At 41.1% G+C, this 27,272-nt stretch overlaps 2 protein-coding genes across 5 annotated transcripts in view; one reads left to right on the forward strand and one right to left on the reverse strand.

The window, feature by feature from the left end:
* The window catches only part of LOC142107491 (cell adhesion molecule CEACAM8-like), a 368,458-nt gene that overhangs the window by 151,610 nt on the left and 189,576 nt on the right, over positions 1-27,272 (reverse strand). The window lies entirely within an intron of this gene.
* On the forward strand, positions 423-25,703 carry LOC142107388 (cell adhesion molecule CEACAM7-like). Of its 4 annotated transcripts, none has more exons than XM_075190803.1 (6): positions 423-684; positions 8,741-9,076; positions 10,718-10,783; positions 18,630-18,752; positions 23,914-23,963; positions 24,649-25,703. In XM_075190803.1, the coding sequence occupies exons 1-6, from the start codon at positions 588-590 to the stop codon at positions 24,655-24,657; spliced, it is 681 nt and encodes a 226-aa protein (XP_075046904.1). In that variant the 5' UTR covers positions 423-587; the 3' UTR covers positions 24,658-25,703. The 4 variants fall into 4 exon arrangements, with proteins under 4 accessions (XP_075046904.1, XP_075046905.1, XP_075046906.1 ...); XM_075190804.1 differs by having other exon boundaries at positions 428-684; positions 24,652-25,703; XM_075190805.1 differs by lacking the exons at positions 23,914-23,963; positions 24,649-25,703 and adding an exon at positions 21,132-21,431 and having other exon boundaries at positions 446-684.

A 27,272-nucleotide genomic window follows, 5' to 3' on the forward strand; every position in this document is an offset into this window, starting at 1 on the left:
ATTCTAGTTTATCATTTATTTAGTACATTCTACAAAATGACAGCTAGAATCTGATTTGTTGCTATAGGCAACATCTGCATTAGTAAATATACAACCCTTGGACTAGATGCAAAAGCTAGAATGGCACTAGGAAAACCAGACACAAATCATCCCCTAGATGGTGCTCAAATATATAACAACTGAGACTCAGATGGCTTCAATCCATCTATATAAATAATCCAAATAAAAACAACAGTCTGGAGTGTGAAACTAGCAGCAAAGCCAGAGGCAATTCATCAATATATAAGACATTCCTGCTTCTATCCCTACATGACTGAAAGTGCAGATAATTGGTGTATAAACCTGGCTATATTCTCAGTTCAGTCCATCACTGCACACATTAGTAACACAGGGAGGACAGGTAGCTAATAATTACTGTGCACCAGGCAGCTCCCAGTCACCTGATTTACAGGACATATTACATCTTATATCTATCTGCCCAGACGGCCCTGTCAGGGAGCTGGAGCTGGGCTCATGGGCTTCCGCGGTGATACCAGGAAGCAGATCGCAGCGAAGTGAAAGTAACTCTACAGCGGGAAACTCCCTCTATGCACAACAACCGCCCAGCGCTGCGCTGCTTCCGAGTCCCAGTAATGATGAATAAAGGGAAGTTCTGCGGGCGCCCGAGGGTCTGTGTCCTCGCAGGTAAGGTGATAGCATAGAGAGATGCTGCCTAGTGATAGTATGTGAGATCCCCCATGTGTTATTATATAGTAATAGTGACACCAGGTATATGAGATCTGCTATGTGTTATTATATAGTAATAGTATATGAGATCCCCCCTGTGTTATTATATAGTAATAGTATATGAGATCCCGCCTGTGTTATTATATAGTAATAGTATGTGAGATCCCCCATGTGTTATTATATAGTAATAGTGATAACAGTATATGAGATCTACTATGTGTTATTACATAGTAATAGTGACACCAGGTATATGAGATCCACCATGTGTTATTGCATAGTAATAGTATATGAGATCCATCATGTGTTATTTCATAGTAATAGTGACACCAGGTATATGAGTTCCACCATGTGTTATTACATAGTAATAGTGACACCAGGTATTTGAGATCCACCATGTGTTATTACATAGTAATAGTATATGAGATCCATCATGTGTTATTGCATAGTAATAGTATATGAGATCCACCATGTGTTATCACATAGTAATAGTGATACCAGTATATGAGAGCTACTATGTGTTATTACATAGTAATAGTGACACCAGGTATATGAGATCCACCATGTATTATTACATAGTAATAGTGACACCAGGTATATGAGATCCAGCATGTGTTATTACATAGTAATAGTGACACCAGGTACATGAGATCCAGCATGTGTTATTGCATGGTTATAGTGACATCAAGTATATGAGATCCATTATGTGTTATTATAGTCTATTCCGGAACTATGGTTATAAAACGGCTGATGTGATGTCCTATTACATGTTATATTATTCTTCTGATTGTCCATGTTTCATTTTATGTATTATACACTGAGCACTTTCTCCGCCTTCTGTCACTGTTTATTGACTGACAGTGTCCTCCCTCCCCACGTTTGCTTTGTCTAGATTGGGGAATGGGAGGGGGGTAAGTGCACAAATACAATAAAATGGAAATATAGAACATGGTAGTGATTGACCCCCATATTTTGGTCCACACTATACCAGTAATACTGTACCACTCCCCACATTTGTTGTGTCTTGATTATCTCTGGGACTGGGAGGGGGGTAGGTGCACAGATCCTCATCATCAACATTTATTTATATAGCGCCACTGATTCTGCAGCGCTGTACAGAGCGCTCGCTCACATCAGTCCCTGCCCCATTGGAGCTTACAGTCTAAATTATTGTTATTACATAGTAATAGTGACACCAGGTATGTGAGATTCACCAATATGTTATTACATAGTAATTCGTGACACCAGTATATGAGATCCACCATGTGTTATTACATAGTAATAGTATTGGAGATCCACCATGTGTTATTACATAGTAATAGTATATGAGATCCACCATGTGTTATTACATAGTAATAGTGACACCAGGTATATGAGATCCACCATGTGTTATTACATAGTAATAGTGACACCAGGTATATGAGATCCACCATGTGTTATTACATAGTAATAGTGACAGCAGGTATATGAGATCCACCATGTGTTATTGCATAGTAATAGTGACACCAGGTATATAAAATCCACCATGTGTTATTACATAGTAATAGTGACACAAGGTATATGAAATCCACCATGTGTTATTACATAGTAATAGTGACACCAGGTATATGAGATCCACCATGTGTTATTACATAGTAATAGTGACACCAGGTATATGAGATCCACCATGTGTTATTACATAGTAATAGTATATGAGATTCATCATGTGTTATTTTATAGTAAAAGTATATGAGATCCATCATGTGTTATTTCATAGTAATAGTGACACCAGGTATAAGAGATCCACCATGTGTTATTACATAGTAATAGTGACACCAGGTATATGAGATCCAGCATGTGTTATTATATAGTAATAGTATGGGAGATCTACTATGTGTTATTACATAGTAATAGTGACACCAGGTATATGAGATCTACTATATGTTATTATATAGTAATAGTGACACCAGGTATATGAGATCTACTATATGTTATTATATAGTAATAGTGACACCAGGTATATGAGATTTACTATATGTTATTACATAGTAATAGTGACACCAGTTATAGGAGATCCACCATGTGTTATTACATAGTAATAGTATATGGGATCTACTATGTGTTATTACATAGTAATAGTGACACCAGGTATATGAGATTTACTATATGTTATTACATAGTAATAGTGACACCAGTTATAGGAGATCCACCATGTGTTATTACATAGTAATAGTATATGGGATCTACTATGTGTTATTACATAGTAATAGTGACACCAGGTATTTGAGATCCACCATGTGTTATTACATAGTAATAGTATATGAGATTCATCATGTGTTATTACATAGTAATAGTATATGGGATCTACTATGTGTTATTACATAGTAATAGTGACACCAGTATATGAGATCTACTATGTGTTATTACATAGTAATAGTGACACAAGGTATATGAGTTCCACCATGTGTTATTACATAGTAATAGTGAAACCAGGTATATGAGATCCACCATGTGTTATTACATAGTAATAGTGAAACCAGGTATATGAGATCCACCATGTGTTATTGCATAGTTATAGTGACATCAAGTATATGAGATCCATTATGTGTTATTATAGTCTATTCCGGAACTATGGTTATAAAACTAGGGATGTGCACCGGCGACTTTTGAGGTTATTTTTGGGGTTCGGATTTGTCTCGCAAAACACTTGACGAAAGGTCTCGGTTCGGATTTAAGGTTTTGGATTCGGATTTTTTTTGAAAAAAACATAAAAAGTTTAAAAATCAAGTTTTTGGGTTTATTTTCACTCCTAGGCTATTATTAACCTCAATAACATTCAATAACAAGCATTTCCACTAATTTACAGTGTATTCTGAACACCTCACAATATAGTTATTAGTCCAAAACGTTGCAACAAGGTATCTTTCTGGACTGCGTAGAGGAGTGGGTCACCACAATATATATTAAAAACCCTGAACTTTTATGAATCGCACCAATAAATGTACCTGGACTGCGTAGAGGAGTGGGTCACCACAATATATATTAAAAACCCTGAACTTTTATGAATCGCACCAATAAATGTACCTGGACTGCGTAGAGGAGTGGGTCACCACAATATATATTAAAAACCCTGAACTTTTATGAATCGCACCAATAAATGTACCTGGACTGCGTAGAGGAGTGGGTCACCACAATATATATAATAAGAAAACCATCAACTTGTTTGATTCGCACCAATAAATGTACCTGGACTGCGTAGAGGAGTGGGTCACCACAATATATTAAAAACCCTGAACTTTTATGAATCGCACCAATAAATGTACCTGGACTGCGTAGAGGAGTGGGTCACCACAATATATATTAAAAACCCTGAACTTTTATGATTCGCACCAATAAATGTACCTGGACTGCGTAGAGGAGTGGGTCACCACAATATATATTAAAAACCCTGAACTTTTATGAATCGCACCAATAAATGTACCTGGACTGCGTAGAGGAGTGGGTCACCACAATATATATTAAAAACCCTGAACTTTTATGAATCGCACCAATAAATGTACCTGGACTGCGTAGAGGAGTGGGTCACCACAATATATATTAAAAACCCTGAACTTTTATGAATCGCACCAATAAATGTACCTGGACTGCGTAGAGGAGTGGGTCACCACAATATATATAATAAGAAAACCATCAACTTGTTTGATTCGCACCAATAAATGTACCTGGACTGCGTAGAGGAGTGGGTCACCACAATATATTAAAAACCCTGAACTTTTATGATTCGCACCAATAAATGTATCTGGACTGCGTAGAGGAGTGGGCACTGGGCACCACAATAAAATATATAAAAAACCTTCAACAGGTCTGCATTACACTACACATACTGCTGCTCCTCCATCCTCTCCATCATATACATGTTGGAGTTTTAGCGTGTGACAACCTCTTGTTTTTGATAATGTCAGTGCATTTTGAATATTTTTCAATTTGCCCCACACCACTGAATGTACTTTATCTATGATACGCATCTATCTATCTTGACTGCGTAGTGTGGTGGCCCCGGTACCCAATTTGATACCGGGGACACAATACCTCCATCAACCCTCTAAATCCCACTCCACTGATGGCGGACACCGGGCGCACGTCTAACACCAACATTGCAGTTACAGCCGCAGTTATACGCTTTGCAATAGGGTGACTACTATCGTATTTTGTGGTCATGGCAAACGACTGTTGGACGGTCAATTGTTTTGTGAAAGACTTAGCGGTCTTACGACTTCCCCTCTGGGAAGATGACCGACTAACAGCAGCAACAGCAGCAGTGGCAGTAGTAGGCGTACCGCTGCAGGATTCCTCGGATGAATCCCGTATTGAGGAGGACTCAGTCTGGCTGCTGACTTGGGCTGCAGGACTGAATCTGATGGAGATTGTGGAGGAAGTTGACGAGGAGGGTGTTGCTGGTGTGTATCCAACTGGACCACGGGATTTAGGTGTCCCTGTACCGATGAGGGTCCTAGCCCCAGTTCCTGAACTAACCACTGAACTATGAAGGTTATTCAGGTGACGTATAAGGGAGGATGTTCCTAGGTGGGCAAGATCCTTACCCCTGCTTATTTGAGCTTTACATAAGCTACATATGGCCATACATTGGTTGTCTGGATTTGGATAAAAATAACTCCAGACCGAAGAGGTGCATTTTTTGGTCTTCTGACCAGGCATGACGATGGGCTTTTTCATCCCATGGACATCAGCTGTTTCCCCCCCTGGTGCCTCATTTACAATAACCACATCACCATCCTCATCATCAAGTTCCTCCACAGCGCCAGCTACATCATCAATAGCCTCCTCCCGAGCCACCTCTTCCCGTACAGTGATGGGAAGGTCAGGCTTGACAACCACCAACATCCTTGGACTCGCCTTGTGGATTTGTGATAATTTCTCTTTAGAAGGCAGAGTTGTTTGCTGTTTTGTTGCTGACAGCATAACTCTCTTCAATTTTTTGTAGGGGGGGGGAGGAGGAGGAGGGCTAAGATCCGTGGGTGAAGCTGAACCACTAGTCATGAACACGGGCCAGGGCCTAAGCCGTTCCTTGCCACTCCGTGTCGTAAATGGCATATTGGCAACTTTACGTTTCTCCTCAGATGATTTTAAGTTTCTCTTTTTGCTACTTTTTCTTAACTTGGGCTTTTTGGATTTTACATGCCCGGTACTACGAGATTGGGCATCGGGCTTGGAAGACGACGTTGATGGCATTTCATCGTCTATGTCATGACTAGTGGCAGCAGCTTCAGCATTAGGAGGAAGTGGGTCTTGATCTTTCCCTACTTTATCCTCCAAATTTTTGGTCTCCATTATATGTAGCACAAGATACTGCAGAATGTGTGAACTTGGTAATATTGCAGTACCAATGGACTTATACTGCTGGATTGGTTTTGCAAATTTGGTTATAATTATTATATTTATTTTTTTTTTTTTTACTTTTTTATTTTTTTTTACTTTTTTTTTATTTTTTAAAAACTTGGGAATAATGGGGAAATAACTATGCCCTTAGAAGCACAGAGCACAGGACACAGCACCACTGGACTGAACAGGACACGGCACAGGACCCAGCAGCACTACGGACCTCAGCAGGACAGAGCACAGGACACAGCACCACTGGACTGATACTGCAGAATGTGTGAACTTTGTAATATTGCAGTACCACTGGACTTTTACTGCTGAATGTGTGAACTTGGTAATATTGCAGTACCAATGGGCTTATACTGCAGGATTGGTTGTGCAAATTTTGTGGTAATTAAAAAAAATTAAAGTAGTTTTTGGTATTTTTAAAAAAACTTTTTTTTATTTTTTTAAACACAGGGGAATATTGGGGAAATAACTATGCCCTTAGAAGCACAGAGCACAGGACACAGCACCACTGGACTGAACAGGACACAGCACAGGACCCAGCAGCACCACTGACCTCAGAAGGACAGAGCACAGCACACAGCACCACTGGACTGATACTGCAGAACACAGCACAGCACAGCACAGCACAGCACAGAACTAAACAGCACAGCACAGAACTAAACAGCACAGCACAGAACTAAACAGCACAGCACGAGATCTACCAGGACAGAGGACCACCTAACACACCCTCCCTCTACCCTGATCAATGCCCGAGTGAAGATGGCGGCGACTAGCGGGGAATTTATAGGATCCGAGTATCGCGAGATCCGACAACGGGATTATGAGTCAGAGCCTCAGTTTCACATTTGAATTTGGCGCCAATACCCGGATCTGTCTCGGATCCGACTCGGATCCGCAACGTTCGGGTGGGCTCGGATTTCATAAATCCGAGTGCGCTCATCCCTATATAAAACGGGCTGATGTTATGTCCGATTACATGTTATATTATTCTTCTGATTGTTCATGTTTCATGTTATGTATTATACACTGTGCACTTTCCCCTCCTACTGTCACTGTTTAATCACTGACACTGCCCCCCAACCCCCCCGCCCCCCCCCGCCTCCGCACGTTTGCTTTGTCTAGATTGGGGACTGGGAGGGGGGTAGGTGCACAAATAGAATAAAATGGAAATATAGAACATGGTAGTGATTGAACCCCCATACTCTGGTCCACACTATACCAGTAATACTGTACCACTCCCCACATTTGTTGATTCTAGATTAGCTCAGGGGACTGGGATGGGGTAGGTGCACAGTTCATCATCATCATCACCATTTATTTATATAGCGCCACTAATTCCGCAGCGCTGTACAGAGAACTCGCTCACATCAGTCCCTGCCGTATTGGAGCTTACAGTCTAAATCCCCTAACACACACATACACACAGACTAGGGTCAATTTTATAGTAGCCAATTAACCGACTAGTATATTTTTGGAGTGTGGGAGGAAACCAAAGCACCCGGAGGAAACCCATGCAAACACGGGGAGAACATAGAAACTCCACACAGATAAGGCCATGGTCGGGAATTGAACTCAGGACCCAAGTGCTGTGAGGCAGAAGTGCTAAGCCACTGTGCTGCCCATAGTGAATACAGCGCCTGATTCCGGTCCGCACCATACCAGTAATAAATGTATTTAAGCAGGGGTGTAAGAACTGGGTGGGGGCTGTTGCCCCCTTTCCCCCCCATGATTACTGTTGGGTGGGTTTAGATTGTGTTTTGCCCCCCCATGAACTTCTAAATAAAAGCCTTCATGCTACTTTCTGAAGTCATGGGGGCTCATTCAATTAGCCGCAATGTTCCAACTACAGGATTTTTACAAGACATTTCCTCTGATTTTTTCCCCTAGCTAGCAATTCACTTTACTTTTTTCCTGATTTTCGGGTGGTGCGTCCAATAACAAACATGAGATATAGCAATTTAAATTTACAGCACATACCATAACCAGTGAGGAAGTGACTATAGATTTAAAAATACTCCTAATCAAATGAGATTAGTCTGTCAACGAAATGTGAATAAAACCTAGGGTAATGACTATGAAAAATGTATTTTAAGGTGTACAATGGAATTTATCTATCTTTCTTACAGCTATTGTGTTAAGTTGTAGTTAATAATAATATTTAATAGTTTAAAAAAACACTTTTGACCAACCCCTGAATCACTGTCAAAAATTAACATAGGATTGGGAGACTTTGTGTATCTACAGTCACTGGCGTAAAATGAGATACCAAAAAGGGAGTCCAAGCCCTATAGGTCCTTGGCCGTTTGCCTCCCATGAAAATTTTCATTCCTACGCCCCTGTATTTAAGTTCTGTTCACGCAGACGTTTATATTGAGTGTGTTTTATAGCTATGAAGGTGCACGCTGAAGATGATTTCATAATTTTATATATGGGACATCTTCGTGCTTATCACACCAGCAACAAAATCCAGCTAATCCAGTCACACAAAGGATTGAGGTGTCTATATGATTGACAAGCCCGCTCTACACTCATGTAGTTTTCAGTAATGACCTTATTTGTGAAAATGTGAGAAGGGCTGATGAAAGTACATATTGCATGTAATGATTTGTTTTGGGGTTGTTGTCTCTTGCAGTTCTCCTGACCATGTGGATGAATCCAGCAGTTGGTCAGATTATTGACTTCCGTGCGAAGGTCGACGAGTCTGTTATACTTAGTGTCACAGGCTACACTGGAAGGATTCGATTCTTAGACTGGTACAAAGGAAACGACACAAACGCAGGAAATCAAATTTTAAGGATCAACTCGGACGGGTCGCAAATAAATGGAAGCAAACACTTTAGCGAAGCCAAAGGGTTCCCGAATGGCTCGTTGTTGATTACAAACGTCCAGAAAGAGCTTGCGGGTCTTTACACAGTCGCTATCCAGGCAGATTCGCTGTTCCAGAGAACAGTAAACTTGATTGTAGAGGGTAAGCATGCAATACCTGTTAAATTGCTATTTCCATATTTTTTTGGGGTAAAAATAAAATTAATTTTTTAATTTAATTAATTTTCAATATGACCAATCTTATTCTAGTAAATATGTCCGCTGTCAGTCTTGCAAGTGCTATGTTCTTGTAACTGCTTCATTTTACCTTTTAAAGAGGTTGTCTACCTTCAGATGACTTTAAGTATACCTGTACATGCCCGCCTGAAACTTTATTAAAGTAATGTTTATAATATATTATTTACCATTTTTAATCAGCAGAACAAGTTGCCTATTTTCATTGTCCTGGATTATGACACAGGGCAATTAGGTAGATTACAATAAATGCATTGTATGCAGCAATGAGCTGTTTATCTTATTGCAGGGTAACAAATAGAAACACATTTGCCTGATGGTATTAAAAAAAAAAGCATGTCCTATTTTTTTCTCCTCCTGTATATTCCTCCCCCCCTTTTTCTTCCTTTTTCTTCCTTTTTCTTCCTTTTTCTTCCTTTTTCTTCCTTTTTCTTCCTTTTTCTTCCTCCTTCTTCTTCCTTCTTCTTCTTCCTTCTTCTTCTTCCTTCTTCTTCTTCCTTCTTCTTCCTTCTTCTTCCTTCTTCTTCCTTCTTCTTCCTTCTTCTTCCTTCTTCTTCCTTCTTCTTCCTTCTTCTTCCTTCTTCTTCCTTCTTCTTCCTTCTTCTTCCTTCTTCCTTTTTCTTCCTTTTTCTTCCTTTTTCTTCCTTTTTCTTCCTTTTTCTTCCTTCTTCTTCCTTTTTTTTTTTTTTTTTTCCTTTTTTTTCATGGAAAACTTCAATAAAACTTTATTTAAAAAAAAATGGAAGGACAGCATAGCAAGATGCTAGAAAGAAAAAAAATAGATCTGTTCTGTTAGAGTTGCAGAATGACATTATCATGCAAGTAAAATGAAGTAATCTGAAGGTGGAATACCCTTAACCTGTAGATGCATATCTTCTATTTCTAGCAACATGAGAGTAACACACCCATCCATCAGTCAATCAGCTAGTCAGCCTTTGAACAAGTTAGTTATGCAGGGGTGCCCCCCCAAAAAAAGAGAGAGTTGCACTGTATTCTACAGCAGCCGCGGCGCTGTCATAGAATCGTCCGCGGCGGTGCTGTTTTATGCTACAATACAGCACCGCCGCGGACGCTTCTTTGACAGCGCCGCGGCTGCTGTACAGTACTATATAGGGGCACTGTTTAGCCCCCGATCTTCGCGGAGGGGAGGGGTTTCTGGAGAACCAGAAACCTCCCCCTGCGTGCGCCCCTGTTATGGGCAAACTGATATACTTCAACAGTACTTTTAACAGCTTTGGCACACCTACATCACTCAACTGAAAATGCCCCTCGCTTGCCTCAAAATTCCACCACGTGCCACTCAAACCTCCCACTTCCTCCAAAATTGCTTCCACAAGCCCTCTGATCCCATATGTACTTCAAAACTTCCCCTCCCACCATGCCCCACGACCTCCCCATGTACTCAAAACTCTACCTCATGCCCCTCAGACCATCCCCACGTGCTTCTATGAGCAGGAGGGAATGTATGTATGTGTATATATGTATATTTTATTTACCTTGTAAATGTGTGTTTTTATTTCTATTTACTTTAACCTACCGAACTTACCAGAACGTGTGGCCAGTGACTATCCATCTTCCAGCCCTGCTTCATCGACTGTTCAGTCTGTCCTTCCTGGTATTGTACTCATTAATGCTTTACTTTTATTTGTTTTGTCATGATTCTATCTATCACTGTTGTGTTAAATAGTCTTTAGATGCTTAATGTTTTCATCTCTCAACCTTTCTTTCTCATCCTGTAGGTTGTTACTGTGGGGTCTATGTATTAATAAAATGCGGGGCCAGTAAATATGCATCTCTGCGAAAAGTTTTTCATATTTACCCGCAGTTTTAAGGAGGAAGTGCTATGCGCATAACACTTCCACTGTAAAGGATTCTGGGAAGCCGGAGAGGCTCTTTGATTTTTCCCGGCATAAGCCCTTCATACATTGTGATACAATGTGATGGTCATTTTATGGCCATCATTTTTAATGGCTCATCGTACTTTAATACATATACCTCGGGTAACTGATTTGATCCATCTCATATTCTACTGTCTCTCTGTTAAGATATAGGAGCTTGCCTGTTTGTTTGATCCATCATCTGTGCAGTTACTGCTACTACTATGTGCAGGATCATTCCTGCAGTTCTCTGATTCAGCTGGTTGCTAGGCAAATAGTTACAAGCTTCATTCAGCTCTCAGTCTGGCAGTCTACCACTCTCATGCAGCTAATCATCCTGCTGTTCTGATTGGTGCTGCTGCATTTATAAACGTCTTCCTGGCAAGCATACCAATGCTGGTGATAGTTCCTGATTGACCTATTTTGCCTTGTATCCTGACCTGTTCTACGATCAATGTTTGACCCGGATTGTTTAATGGAATTGCTGTCTTCTCCACTCCTGACTCCTGGCTTTATTATATTTATCTCATTTCTCTACGTGCCCTGAACCCTGGATTGTTTAAAGGATTCCGCTGTATTCTATACTCCAGATCCCTGGCTGTCTGACACTGAGTTCTGCCAAATACATTCTGGTTGCAAACTACCTGTTATTGTGAGCTGTCCACTTCATCAGACAAGTGCCAGATTACTTCACAATAACCCTTGTCTGTCTGGTTCTGTCTAATTATGCTAATATATCATGGTTGCTCATTACCTCCTAGGTTGTTCTCTACTCTCCACCGGGCAGGTGGTCGATCAACAACTGCTACTACTTGAGCCTAAGTCCTGGGGGCAACCGAGTACTGTAGAATGTAATAAGTTTCTTGGAAAGGGGGCTGCTAAAGGTGAACATCTCACAAAGCAGTTTTAGCTGTTGATCTTGCGCTACTCTGCCCTTAACACTCTCATGCTGTCGGTCTTCCCTCCACCCTGATCACCCTTTGCCACTCCTTTACTAGATCATCCTCTCCCACTCTATCCTTCCACTCTCTACTCACTTAGTTTTTCACCATGTCTCATCTCTCCCGTCCAATACCAATCCTCACCCGCTGCCCTCATCTTCATCCCAGATCCGGCCCACGCTTACGCACCAGCAGCCCCTCTAATGTCATCTATATCAATATCTCCCCACTTCCCTGTCTCTTGTGCTCTCTAGAATTCCAGATCCATCCTCAGTAAACTGCCCTCTATCCATGACCCCTTCATCTCCAACTCTCTTAACCTTCTTGCCATCACAGAAATCTGGCTTTCTTCCACTGATACTACTTCCCCCGCTGCGCTCTCCTATAGCCTCTTTTTCACCCTCTCCGCCAGACCTGATAACCATCCAGGCAGTGGGTCGGCATCCTCCTATCCCCCAATTGTACCTTTCGTGTCCTCTCCCCTGAGTCCGCCCTTTCATTCATTTTTAAGTCCACTCTATCCAACTCTTCTACCCCATCCATCTCTATGTCTCAGTCATCTACTGCCCCCCTGTTCCCACTTCCCAAACTCCCCTCCGAGATCCTGGGTGACCTTAATATCCCCATTGACAACCCCAGTGACCCAGTGTCTATAAATCTCCTTGCCCTTTCTTCCTCCTTTGGCCTCTCACAATGTACATCTTCCTCCACCCACTGTCTCGGTCACTCCCTTGACCTTGTCTTTTGCTATCAATGTGCTCTTTCTGACTTCTCCAAAATACTCTTCCCACTCTCTGACCCCCTATCTCCTTTCCTTCTCTCTTCTCTCTTTCCTCATCTCCCCACGCCCCTGCCTCTTCTGGTGACCTGCGCTGTTCTAAACCCCAACTTTGACACTCCAAATGTACCTGGTTCCTTTACTAATGCACACGAAAAATGCTACTGGAGGAAATTTTGTTCCTTGGCAGAGTTTCTTCATTTCAAGTTCATGCTCTCATCCAACAGCTCCACCCTCTCCCTTGCTAAACAATGCTTCTTCAGTCCTCCATTCCTTTGCCTCCTTTTTCACTTCCAAAATTGAGGCCATCAGACACGAAATCTTCTCCTCCCATCACTCTTCTGCCATCCCTACCACACAAGCCACCTCCTCTTGTGCTCCTTCTCCATTTACGGGTGATGAAGTCCATTCTCTTATATTATCCTCTCCCCCAACAACCGGTCCCCTGGATCCCATCCCCTTTCGCCTCCTTCGCTAGCTCTCCCCCACTGCCTGATCCCACTTTGCTCATCTCTTCAATTTATCCCTCTCCCCTGGCATCTTCCCCTTTTCCTTTAAATATGCTCTTGTCTCACCATTCTTAAAAAAAACCCAATCTTGACCCCACCTCACTCGCTAACTACTGTCCAATTTATTTTCTCCCCATTGCCTCCAAAACACTTGAAAGACTGCTCTACAACCGTCCCACCAGCTACCTCTCTGACAACTACCTCCTTGATCCTCTCCAATCTGGCTTCTGCCCAGTGCACTCTGCAGAAACTGCCCTGACCGAAGTCACCAACGGTCTTTTCTCTGCCAAATCCAGGTGCCACTTCTCCCTGCTTATCCTCTTGGACCTCTTTGCGGTCTTTGGCACCATGGATCACCCTCTCCTGCTGCACACCCTTCATACTATTGGCCTTTCTGACACTGTCCTTTCATGGTTCACCTCCTACCTCGCCAACCGCACCTTCTCTGTTTCTACTTCAAGTCTCCCCCACCCATCCATCTTTCCCGTAGGAGTCCCACAGGGTACTGTCCTTAGAAATCTGCTCTTTCCTCTGTACACCCCCTCCTGGGCGAACTCATCAGTTCTTTCTGCCTCCGGTATAACCAAAATTCCGACAACATTCAACTCTACCTCTCATCTCCTACCCTCCTCTCTCGGGTGACCAGTTGCCTTTCCGCCATATCCTCCTGGATGTCCTTATGCTTTCTCAAACTTAACATGGCCAAAACTGAACTTGTTGTCTTTCCTCCATCAAGATTCTCCTCCCCTACCGACCTCTCTATCACTGTCAAAAACACCACTATCTTCTCTATTCCCCAACTCAGCTGCATGCGTGTCATTTTTGACTCCACCCTCTCCTTGACCCCCACATTCAATCTCTTGTCCAATCCTGTTGCTTCTAGCTCTGCAACATCACCCGTATCAGTCTCTTCCTCTCCCAGGATGCCACCAAAACTCTTGTCCACTCACTGATCATTTCTCGTCTTGACTACTGCAACCTTTTCTTTATTAACATCCCCTGCTTTAATCTTACTCCTCTTCGTTCTATTATTAATGATGCTGTAAGATTTACCTTCCTCTCTTGCCGATCCACATCTGCCAAACCCTACAGTGGCTCCCTTTCCCCTACAGAATCCTCTTCAAATCCTCACACTCCCGTACAAGGCCCTCCCCAACTCCACTGCTCCCTACATATCCAACCTCATCTCCATACTTACTCCCTCCCGCTCTCTCCGGTCGGCCAATGACCGTTGCCTTTCCTCCCATCTAGTAACCACATCTCACTCCCGACTCCAAGATTTTCCTGTACTGTCTCCCACCACTAGAACGTCCTGCCTCATTCTATCAGACTATCCCCTAGCCTGTATAGCTTCAAATGGTCATTAAAAACCCACCTGTTTAGAAAAGCCTATCAGTCCTCCTCTCCTCTTAAACAATTCATCATGTAGTATACCTCACCCTCTTTCAGCCTCCATTTCTCCAACTCTTTCTTTTTGCCCTCAGATTCCCATACATTGACTTACCCCCATGTGTCTGCCTCTTACCCTTTAGATGGTAAGCTCTGGTGAGCAAGGTGCTCTTCCCTCCTGTTGTCATTGCCTATAACGTTTGCCCAGCAGCTACACTGTGCACCTCCTCTTTGGACTCTCCGCCCGTTGACTCCACTCCCATTGTCTTCGTACCTTTTTTCTGTAACTCTAAACCTGTGTGCCCTCGCCAATGGGCACAGGTGGCAGCCTGCACTGAATATAACCCATCCATCATTAGCTGTGTTGAGAGTTGTAGTGTTATTTTTATACACTATTTTACGGTTATACCATGACCTGTCTTGTTGTTTGCCCTCTGTATTGCCTGCGGATCACATGGGGCACCCTATAACTAAAGGTTAATAATGATAATATATATATATATAATTATAATTGGGCTTCTTCCATGCTACTCTCATTCTATCTCTATGCGAATGTCTTGTACTGTCTGCTATTCTGTCCTGTAACTTGCATGCACTTTCTTTGTGCTTTAGGTTATACTACACTTAGAATTTACATAGAAGCATAGAAATTGACAGCATATTTCTTATCCCTGTTAACCTGTGAGCCTATTTTGATTCATTTTGTTATATACCACCTTCTTTTGGGTTATGTTTTCTTGTAGTATGTTCTATGTGGCGTTACACAAGGTTATGTACCATCCATATCTGTAAGCAGGCGTATAATGCCCTGTTAGGTATCCTACATTCACCTGTTTTGTGTGTAGGGTACTATTTGTTACAAACAATGGAGGTTAGTTACGTAGGGCAAAAGTGGTAAGAGGTTGGAATTTGATGTGAAATTTTGTACAGTGCGCCTCTTCAGCTAGACGCATTTCCAGCTCGCGGCTCCATCGCCCGCGCGTGCAGAGCAAGCGCACAACTTGAAATGCGCTGGTGTTTTGCAGTGCGCCTCCAGTTCCCTTTGTAACCGAGGCTCCACTTATTTACTGGCTTGTTGATTCTGTTCGTTGTCTTTGTACCAAGAGTATGAATCCCTGTTACCCTCTGATATTTCTGTATATTCCTTCTTTTTATGGCCTGATTCCTTAGTGATTTTCAACTGGTGCTTTTTATTTATTTGGTGTTTTTTGTATTATCTGATCACCTCTAACAATCACTTTTCATATAAAGTAGCTAATCAAAATACCAATTCCTTGTGAGTTGTGTATATGTAAGGCAAACCGTTTTCAAGCAATGCTAAGCCTGCTTACATCGTTAATGTGTACCCAATTAAGCTGGGCCATAATCGGGTTTGTGATATGTGATAGTATGTTATGATGATGTGCAGTGTCCGGTACAGTAGATTGTTTGAAAAGATGTCTTAGCGCATTACTTATTGTAGCTCCTTATCATTTTTGTCCTCATTGTCCGATGTAGCCTCTTTTCTATACGTTATAATCGGGTCCGGTTGAGTCATTTGCCTGCACAACAGCTTTTTAGCTTCGTACCTGTTCAGTAAACGGCTAATAGAGCAGATTCTGGAGGAACCAATTATGGCGCCAAGACTAATGTGCAGAGCCGTCTCTGGCGCCAAATATACTCACCCGCTGTGTTGACCTCTACCTCTTTTTTTGCATCCCCTGTCCCCCGCTCACAGCAGCTATCAACATTGGCTGATAGATCAGTTTCTGCACTGCGCTAACCTCGGACAGCCAATCAAAGTTCAGTGTAGGACAGGAATGCAAACCGCTATCGGGCAATGCTGTTAGTGGTTCGACTCATAAGAGACAGGAGCAAGGAGAGTGGGAGTGAATCCACAGCAAGTGCTGTCCATGATACTCAAACCATTCACAGTTGCATTTGATGGGGATTAAACCTGAATTTCGGAGGATGGTGATGTAATGTTGCAGGGGCAGAAGGTTTGAGTGAAGATGGGGAGGTTGTGGCTACGGTTGTTTTACAGCAGGGTAAGTGCAGGGGGGCATGCTAAACAGTTTGTAGGCAAGGCAAATCGTTTAGGACCTCTCTTATTTAAATAACGAATGTGAGGGTTAAATGCCTGTAAGAGAGATAATTGGGCTTGCTGCATGACAAATACACATGACATATATCCAATTGGCATGCTTCCTATTAGTGGTCCAGAATGGAAAATACATTGTTCAATCACGGGATGCAAGTAACCGATCAGCGTATTGTCGAATGCCAAAATTATCCTTTATTTGTGGACCTGAATGAAAACCTAAACATAAAAACACAAAGTCACAGAAGCACAAAAATATAGACCAGCCAAGCTGAGGTAAATGAGGTTATATCATATAACCGGTGTACAAAGAAGAAAACATTAAATACATCGTATTGCGAACAAAGAAAAGGGATTATAAACTGTACACCTCATATAAATCCACAGTCATGCAAACCCAGTCCTAATTTGAGTCCCAAATTGTCTGTGTACAAAATCTGTGGGCAGTACATAGTAGGATTATGGTACTCTCCCCCACCTGCCTTCGTCGGCCATACAAACGCCAGTGCCTACGGGCACTTCCAGCGCCTCTGCCCTCTTTGCACTTAACCTTGCGAATACAGTGAGGTTTCCTGTACACTGCTCGGAGATGGTTCAAGCCGCGTATAGAGGGGCGGGCTGACGGATACATAGTTCACTTTTTAGTTGTGTGCGTTTTTGTTTTTGTTTTTCGTTTTGTTTTTCTCAAAACTTTTTTCAATTTGTTTTGTGGTTTTCATGCACCGTACAAACCACAGGGAAATGGAATAATGTTATTTTTTTACTTGAGTTTTGTACTTGGCTTATATAGATTATTGTCTATATATATATATTGGGCCTGATTCATTAAGGATAGTAAAGCAATAAAAAAGAGTAACTTAGTACCTTGGCAAAACCCTGTTGCATTGGAGGGGGAGGAAGATTTAAAATGTGAGGACAGATTTATAATTGGGGTAGAGCATGTCCTAGATCAACCTTAAATTTCAGTTTAAAAACGAAGCTATCAAGTATTTGTGTGCTAGATGAAAAAACAGCCAGTATTGTCCTTATGTGCAAAATAATAACTAATTTGCACCCCTAGCATTGTAACATGGTTTGTCCAGGAGAAAACTTACTCATTTCTTTGCCTTACTTTCCTTAATGAATCGGGCCCATTGTGTACTTTTGTTGCCTGTATATTTTCTTCTACAGGCTTCCCTTAGTTATATTTCTCTATCAACATAAGAGGATTTCTATAACAGGGGAAACGCTTTGAAATTAGAGGAATAAAGACTTGGAGGATGTTATGGTGGAAGTTATGGTTTTGACTCCTGTAGTAAATGAATGAATGAGACTAGCATAGTGCTATTGTTAAGACTTGTATTGGGAAGAAGAACCCAAACCCTCACCCCATTAAAACATACAATAAAAATACAAAGCACACAAAAGGTCAGACTAGCCCGGTGTTGGCCATCCTGATACACTTCAGGGGCGTCATGGTGAAACCCATTGAATCTTTGAAAGGCCCGCACATCCTCCTTAATATCAGTAATACGTTAAAACTACATTAAATCAAAGAAAGAGACCCCTATCTGTAATAACACATCAGCCGGCATTTTAGACAAGTGTTACAAGCTGTAACAAAGACATCTGACCTGAAGGTTTTTGTTCTGCCATCAGATCCTATGTACTTTCCCTGCCTGATGACTTACATCATCTCTTTTGTATTTTCTTAGTATACTTTATCTTGCAGGTTACGTACCATTCCCATGGCAATAGTTGCTTTCTTGCTTTGTCCCCATAGCGTTTGGATGACAATTTACAGTCAAAACTCATTGCCTGTGTCGATAAGCTTATTTGTTTTACATACTACTATGTTTCAGCTGCCCATTCAGTTTTCACTCTTGTTTATGTAACATTTCGTAACAGATGATGACGGTAGTCAATCCGGATTAGGCGCTGGTGCCATAGCCGGAATCTGCATTGGAGTTCTGGCGGCATTGGGTGCTGTCGTCGCAGGTGTGCATTTCGGGATGAAAAGTAAACAAACAAGTGAGTAAGAGATCTAACAATCTGTCAAGGTCTGATATCCGGTAAATGTGTCAGTATTGTTGTCAAGCAAATAATATGTGTTCCGGAAGCCGTCCACGAAACAAGACAAGGTTCCGGGGCAGAAGTCACAAGGAGAAGCTGAGGTCATGTTATTGAAAATAGTAAGGCACTGATTATGCAAAGTAACTTCTTGCTCAGGCAAGGAGAAAATGGAATAAAGGGCATCATTTGGAACACCAGTAATCTAATTGTCCATAGGAGACACGTCGGTGAGGGAAATGAGAATCAGAACATCGAAAGATCGCAGAAGAATTACGATAGAACTGCTGGCTGATAGAGCAACCAGCGAGAAGAGACTTCAAATCTCAGAGGAGGTACAGAAGAAGTGGTTTAAAATCTATGGGAACAAGACTTAAGAAAGTTGATTTTTTTTCCCCTGTTTGAGAGAGGAAGAAAGGGGAAAAATATATATTACATCTCCCAATCCTATTTTTTTTTTCTTCGAAGCAATTTAGAGACATGGGTTTAAGGTAGCCCACAGTGGTCACATTATATTGACATATAAAAGGATAATGCTTCATATTTTCTTACGTAGGATGACAATATGTTGTACTGCAGCTAAAAAGTTCAATATAACATATATATGCTGGTCCTATACTGGTTGGCTAATTGGATAAGATCCTGTTGGAGTTGAGCAGCCGCATCTCTTCTGAACCACATGGGGCCGTCCATGAGTCTAACAATCCCATCGATTTTGAACACGTTATCGGGCATCTGGCTCGTTTTAGAGCATCTCATGTGATGATACCAGGCCAATTGACCGCCATGGTTCTCCAGCCTAACCCTCTAACTGCCACAGTCCTAGGATCATCATTGACGGCTTTCGCACGCTTAGGGGGGTGTTGTCGTAAATGCTATGGCAACTGACCCTCCCGCAACTGCGTTCTTGGCTCCTAAGTCAGTAAGCCAACAGGTTCCCGATGGAAAAAATGGTCAAGTGGCATTTTGGATACCACATTACTTCCAAAACACATGAAGAAAGCCGTCTCGTAGAGCTCTCTGTACCTGATGCATCACATTCCACCTCTTGGAAACCCTGTTGACGTGATTTAAAGTTTAGTATTAAAATAATATGTTTTAGGAAAAATTATTTTACAGCCACAAAGCCGCAGCTGGCAGATGATGGACGTGAACCAAACCCACTAGCTGTAGACTGAAGGGCAAGCCAAAGGGCCTGGTCAGTAAAGTAGCCAAATGGTTAAAACCACAGCGGCCACTCAACTGGAAAGTCAGAGCTGGGAGAGTCGTCTTGCAGAGAGGAGTCTATATATGGGTTGGTCAGGAACGTGAGATCAAGGCACAAAATTATGTATCAGTTGGTGCAATGGTCTGCCACACTTCTCCCACAACGCATGGGATTCCCCACCAACGGGAAATGGGGGAATTGATGTATATAGCATGCTCCAGGTAAATCCAAGAGGTGCAAGCTCTGTAAAATAAAAAGATAGGCAGCTTCCACCGTGGCTCACCAGAGAGCACCTCGCTTTCTAAACCACAAGATCCAGGATTAAGGAATTTACAAGGTATTTAAACATAGGCTCAGGGGTTGCTATAGTAGCAAATGGTAACGCATACTAAGTTATAGATCTCAAAAGGCAAAAATAAAGGGGGTAAATGTATCAAGCTGCGGGTTTGAAAAGTGGAGATGTTGCCTATAGCAACCAATCAGATTCTAGTTATGATTTATTTAGTACATTCTACAAAATGACAGCTAGAATCTGATCGGTTGCTATAGGCAACAACTCCACTTTTCAAACCAGCCGGAAACTCGCAGATTGATTACATCTACCCCCAGGACTGTCTTGAAATATTTGATCCTTAGATTTTGGCTTTTAATACCAGTTATCAACAACATAACATGCTACTCGTTTCAAACAAACATTGTGCTAAAAGAAGCCTAAATTCAGGAGTCAAACTTTCGGTTAGCGAATTGTAACTTTAAAAGATGTCAGAACCATTTAAATAAAAAATGACAGGTCTGTCCTCATACATAGAGATGACTCCTCTTACTGATTCATGTAACTAAATTTTGAGCGTATCAGACGTACACCCTTTGGAACACAAGCTTGAAACGGGAGATTTAATCTTTACTTGCAACAGGAAGCAGATTGAACAATCCATTTGTGTCATCATATAATAAAACCGCAAAGGGGGGGGGGGGGAAACTAAGCACATTTTAAAACCAAAAATAGTACTAGTGGTGTTTATAACATTTTGACAATTTTTTTATTTTTATGAATTTGGTTATCAAAAGCCAACTCTTACTCAGCTGTTGTTAAAGGCTATTTGGCAAAACATTCTCTCTTGCTTTCATTTCAGACATGGGGGAATGATATCCAGAGGGTTTATAACGGAGGAGCTTATTGGATCTTCCATCTTTCTACTAGGCCTAAATCAAGAATGGACGGTCACGTTCCATCTCCATTCAATCTACTATTCCTGCATTACTCACCTCTGACTCTAGTTCGGCAGATTTACTAAGGCACGGAGCTTCATGGGAAATGTAGTCTTGGATTGTCTCTGCATGTTTAGTTGTGTCGTCTGCATGTACTTCTGGGTTCTACTTTTACACCTGAATGTTATAGACAATATAGAAATTATTAAATAATTTCTGTATAATGAGTCTATTCTATTATTTATATACGGTGCCTGGCTAATTTAATTAATCTGGGTATCGCCACTTCATATTTAGCTCATAGCACTACTATCTATTGTCTTTTTGCTTTGTATTGAGAAAATATATGCAAGGAATCATTCTGGAAATACTTGAATTTTACAAAGAAACACCGTTTTGGCTTGACAGGTCATCGGTAGAATAGGTGAAATACAGACATTTGTAAACTGGCAAAATCTAGTTTTGCATTTGGCTCTCAATACAAACTGCAGGAAGGCAATGTTGCTAATCGGTCCCTAGGATTTAGAATGCTTGTTTTAGAAATCATTATCTGTTTGAAATATGTGCTTATTTAAAGGAGATTTTCATCCTGTATTTATTTTCTTAGCAAGACCCTTCATCCCCTCCCCCCCCCCCCCCCCCCCCGACTAGCAGTACAGTGGAGGGATATGGTGAAAAATTAAATCGGGTGAAAATCCATTTTTTTTATATTTTATTTTATTTTTAATTTAGTTTAATTTATTTTTTTTGGTTTTTTTTTGTTTTTCTTCTTTAAAATTTTTAATTCATTTTAATTATTAAGCTGGCCATGAATTGTTTGCGTCATGTAGCAGAGTTAATTTATTGCTAGGCTACCAATGTTTACTCTCTGCACATGGTACTTGTGAGGCTGGAGGGGGGGGGGGGGGTGGTGAGGCTATAGGTGGTATGTTCACTTTAATGTAATGCATGCTATATTTCTCAGTGAAACTTTATCCTTTTATTTTTATCTTGTGATGGGTGCTGTCATTTCTTGATCTGTTACCAAACCTGTGCTCCTTAGTACATCTGCCAGATTGCGTGTGTGGAACATGTTCAATTCTTAGTATAGTCTGAAAAATAAAACATAGCCTATGTATCATGTCCAGTTGCTTTCTAAAATGGGCCTCGTTTATGAAGTGCACTCGACCCCCCCTCCCCCCCCCCCCCTGCGCAAATGCATTGGTTTTGCTCAGGCGTGCCTGGACGGTTCGTCCAGTACACTTATAAGTGCGCACTCCACTCTCGGGAGATAAAAGTGCGCTAACTCGCGTGGAGAGGCAGCAAAACTCTTCGCCAAAAAATGTGACCGTTGCGGCACAGTCCAGACCCCGACCACTTCAGAGCAACCCCTTTTTTTTAAAAAAACTAAAAGAAAATTCAACATCTTTGTTTTTATTCTAAAACGCTACTCTGTTTAAGCTTCATTTGTGGATTAAATTAATCCTGAGGGTAAAGGAACATGGAGACTTTTTAATTTTTGCATGTGTGAAGCTTTGCTTTTTTTTTTTTTTTTTTTTATTTGTTACATTGCTTGGAGATAGCCAAGAAAATGGGCTTCTAATCCAAAGTGCAGCATTAAGGCGCGATAGGGTTCCTATTAAAAAATATAGGACAATACCCAAAGTGGGCTAGCTCTGAGCTGTTGCAAAACGTAAGTTGTTTTGCGGAGTGGAAACGGCTGCCCCACTGCACACGAAGGGATGCCGCTAAAAGTGTGCCCTCTCCACCACTTTGTCTTAGTTTGGTAATCTCATTTCTAAGCTGCTTTGCGGAATGAGGCTGCCTGGTTGCGTCTACGCTGCACTTTGCTAGAAACACCCTCATATCCCGCCAACTTCTTACCCTAAACCCTCTCGGACATGTCTGCCCCACTGCAAACGCCACCGTAATCCTGTGCACCCTGGCTGAAATCTAGGCGCGCCTGCGCAAATCAAGGCACGTGGCGGGAACCAAAGCTGATTTGCACTTCATAAATGACCTCTATGTGTGACCAGTATTGTTTTGCTTTTATAATTGTTTTGTTAATTGTCATGCCTTGATTGCACAATTATTTTTTTTTTTTTTTGCCCTAGCATTTCAAGTTATTTTATATAGGAGTTCTTAGAAACAGAATGTACCATGTTTGCTACTCACTGTGCCTGTTACATTATTGCGTTATAAGAGATTACACATTTCTTGGCTGTCAAAATAATTGCAACTCTTGTATTGCTAAATGTGAAGCTTCCTACAATAAATATCTGTTACATGCCAAAAAAAAATGTTCCACTTTTTTTTTTAATAATACAAGGTGGACTTGACATACCTTGATCACTTTAGATGAGTGTTGAACAAAAGCCGCACGTAGGGTCTCGTCATTTTGAAATAAATAAGTAGTAAAGGGGAAACGGAGGCTGGATACCTTTTGGGGAAGGGGGCAGTCTGACCAGAATAGACAGCGCAGGTCTGACCATTGTTATGTACATTTAAATGATAGAACAATCACCAGGTAAGTGTAGCAGAAGATTGCGGAGGTCCCTAGAGAGTATCTGAGCTTGGTAGACAACTGTAGGAAGTATCGGATAGACAGATGGTGAATTTGGAGGATGCATGATCCATGGGATGTAGAAAAGATAAGAGAAGAATAGAGGAACGTATATAGTAAATTATGTTCTACTGTCATGTACATGTTTTGTATTTAAATTCTAGCTCCATCGTCTAATGACGCGCATTACAACGCTGTGAATAAAAAGCCAGAAGTAAGTAGCCGTTTTTAATATTTTATCTGTAATTCGTTCACGCTGTCCATCTTTTTACCCGCTACGTCTTTTCCACGTTTCCGTAGTTACCCGAAAACAGACTTACCTGGTTCGTATTCTTACACCTGACAAAAACAATACTAACTTGAGTATTGTAAAGTTCTACAGAGGATGCTGGCACCATCTAAATAAATGTTAATAATCTTCGTAAGGAATGAGGGTTATTTACTAAAATCGGCAGCAAATCAGCCATTGGATTATATTTGAATAGCACATGTGAGCAATGATGAGAAACAACCCTCATTGCTGAATAAATACAAGGAAGTAATTTGCTGTTCTCTATTACAATGTGGTCCTCTGTGGTGGTGATCTGTTGTAATCACACAATACCATATAAGTCCCATCTTGCTGTGAAGCCCTCCGTTACCTTCTATTGAGGAGTTCCTTCTGTCCTTTCTCACTGCTGAGTAATAAGTATCCAGAACTAAATGTATTTATGTTTTTACCATTCTCTTTCCTTCCCTTTTTTGTAAGCGGTTACTGATGGTTTGTTATGTGTCATCACCTTACATGTTCTGTTTAATCCACATATGATTCTACGTGAACTCCAGAGATAGTTTTTAAAAAAGTTTAATTAAAAAGAAAAATAGTCATGCTAATTACCAATCTGTCCTTGTCTTTACAGGAGGAATGAAGACCTCCTGGAGATTTGTTCTAGGTACACTATTAATGGGAAGCACGTGTCCTAAACTACGGTGACCTCAACTCTGAAAGATATTCCCTCCTAATGTCATATCTGAACTTTTTTTTTTTTTTAATTGGGATCCATGACAATTGTTTTTATACATTTTACATTGACCGTCCTACAAGAGAAGGGAAACCTAGCAAATCGCCTACTATGTACCTTCAGTTAATATAGTTATTACAGTAGTGCACTGTTTTATATAACATTGTATAGGAAGTTATTATTTGCACTTTTGGTTAGGGAAGTGCTTTTTATCTCAGTGATGTTGCTAGATCCTAGTAAATTGATGACTGCATTCTTAAGAACTTTGGCTTCAGCCTACAAGGTGGCGGCCTCCACTGTGTATAGATTATGGCTGCACTTTAAGGGCGAACTCTCATGGGCATTTTGAAACACTGCACAGCATTCTGAATTGCAGATACTGTCTGTAACTTGGATGAATTCTAATTCGGTTTCATATTTACTGACCAAGTGTATCCTTGCTCTAGAACCCTGCGGATTCTATTTTCAAATCGTCATGTGACTTTTTTTTGTTTGTGCTCATCACCTCCTATTAGCAAGTCCATGTACCAGGGGCATAACTGCCAGAATGGACAACCCGTGCATCTGCTATGGGGCCAAGCTGTTCTTTCACTCCGGAAGGCCCAGCTTTGGTTTTCTGAGCATGTGTTGGGGCCGATCTTGCACAGTGGAGCCCCATTTGGACTTTCAGTTACACTGTGATGGAACTGAAAGCCCAAATGAAGCTCCACTATGCATGCTCTAGCCCCCACTGCTACTAGGTGAAAGCCTTTAGCGCGATGAACAGATAGCCATTGTAGGGGCAGCTAGCAATCAACAGATGACCCCGTGGTGACAAATCTTTCTAAGTGATCCAGTGACTGCTAACTACACCCCTGCACCATACAATCTTAGTTCCTTTATGTATATATATGAGTGTGTACGTATATTTGTGTCTATGACATGCTTGATTAAATACAGGCTCTCTTCTGTTCTATATGCCTGTCTTTGCAGTGGACAACTAGAATACAAAATAAGTGACTGCTGCTGAAAATATATATATATATATATATATATATATATATATATATATATATATATATATATATATATATATATATATATATATATATATATATATATATATTCTATATCATTTTTACTTCAAGCAGCAGGATAACTGGAAGAAGATCTCCTACATTCCGAGGTTAAAACTCAATTGTTTTCTGTTTGTAGAGTTTGGTCATGTGTGTTCAGGGGGAAAAAAAACATTGATCCTCAAAGGTAGATTCATGTACACCTCTCACCAGTCCTTGGACTTTATGTACCCAACACTGAGCAATCTGACAACTGACCGCTACATCCTTGTGTTCGTGTGGTTATAGGTCAAACAGCCGGACTTGTCCTTTTTTAGGCATAGTTCATTTGGGAATGAAATTCTTTTTCAAGTAGAGGTGTATTCCTTTTATTACATAAAGTACCCAATAGCAACATATTGTATCTAGAATAGATTAGTGTACTGTGTGTGTGTGTTGTCTAAGCCTGGCATTGTGGGTGTAGACTGAATTTTCATTCTCTTTGCATTTTGCATGTATAGAGAGAATGTATTAAACTAAGCAAACTACTGATATTCCAGCAATGAAATTCAACAGTACAATTTGTAAAATTCCCAACAAAACTGTAATATAGCATTTATCCAAGAATGAACAAGCAAATCAAATGCCTCCTCTTAAACATGAACCGGGTATAATGATTGGTTCTAATTGCGGGTTCAACACCATTGATTTTAATTTCATTATTTGGAACCTTGTACAGGAAAAGTCAAATAAACTTTGAATTTTTGGAATGGGTATAAATTAAATCTAGGTTGACATGTAACTATAGTTGTCAGTGTCGGACTGTCTCTGAGACATAGTAATGCAGAATACTCCACACAGTGTCTCCATTCTGCTCTGCACAAAGCTGTTATCGTCTGAGTATAGAGTTTCCTGGAGCCGGCCTGAGAGGTTACATAATACAATTTGACGCTATGGGCTAGATTTACTAAGCTGCGGGTTTGAAAAAGTGGGGATGTTGCCTATAGCAACCAATCAGATTCTAGCTTTCATTTATTTAGTACCTTCTACAAAATGACAGCTAGAATCTGATTGGTTGCTATAGGCAACATCCCCACTTTTTAAACCCGCAGCTTAGTAAATCCAGCCCTATGTCTTCGCGAAAAAGTCGTTCACATATGCTCTAACATGATGGATAAAAACTAACATGCATTTTAATGGCGCATTTTCTTTGTATTTTTAATGCATGGCACTAAAACAATAACCTCTATTGCACTTGTAGCGTGTATTAATGCATGAGAAATAGATCGCCATTAAAATGTTAGAATGCTATTGTCATGAACCAAGCCGTAAGAAACTATTCATTGTATCTTTAATGCGCTTTTCAGGTGTCGTTGAAATCTGTAAGGCGCATTGGCATCGGATTGAAGGGATTGAGCCCTGAGAGTCCGGCTCACGCTGGCGGACTGCTGCCTGCACCCGCCCAGATGATTAATTTAAGGCCAGTGC

The sequence above is a fragment of the Mixophyes fleayi genome, chromosome 11 (assembly GCF_038048845.1).
Source record: "Mixophyes fleayi isolate aMixFle1 chromosome 11, aMixFle1.hap1, whole genome shotgun sequence".
Lineage (NCBI taxonomy): Eukaryota > Metazoa > Chordata > Amphibia > Anura > Limnodynastidae > Mixophyes > Mixophyes fleayi.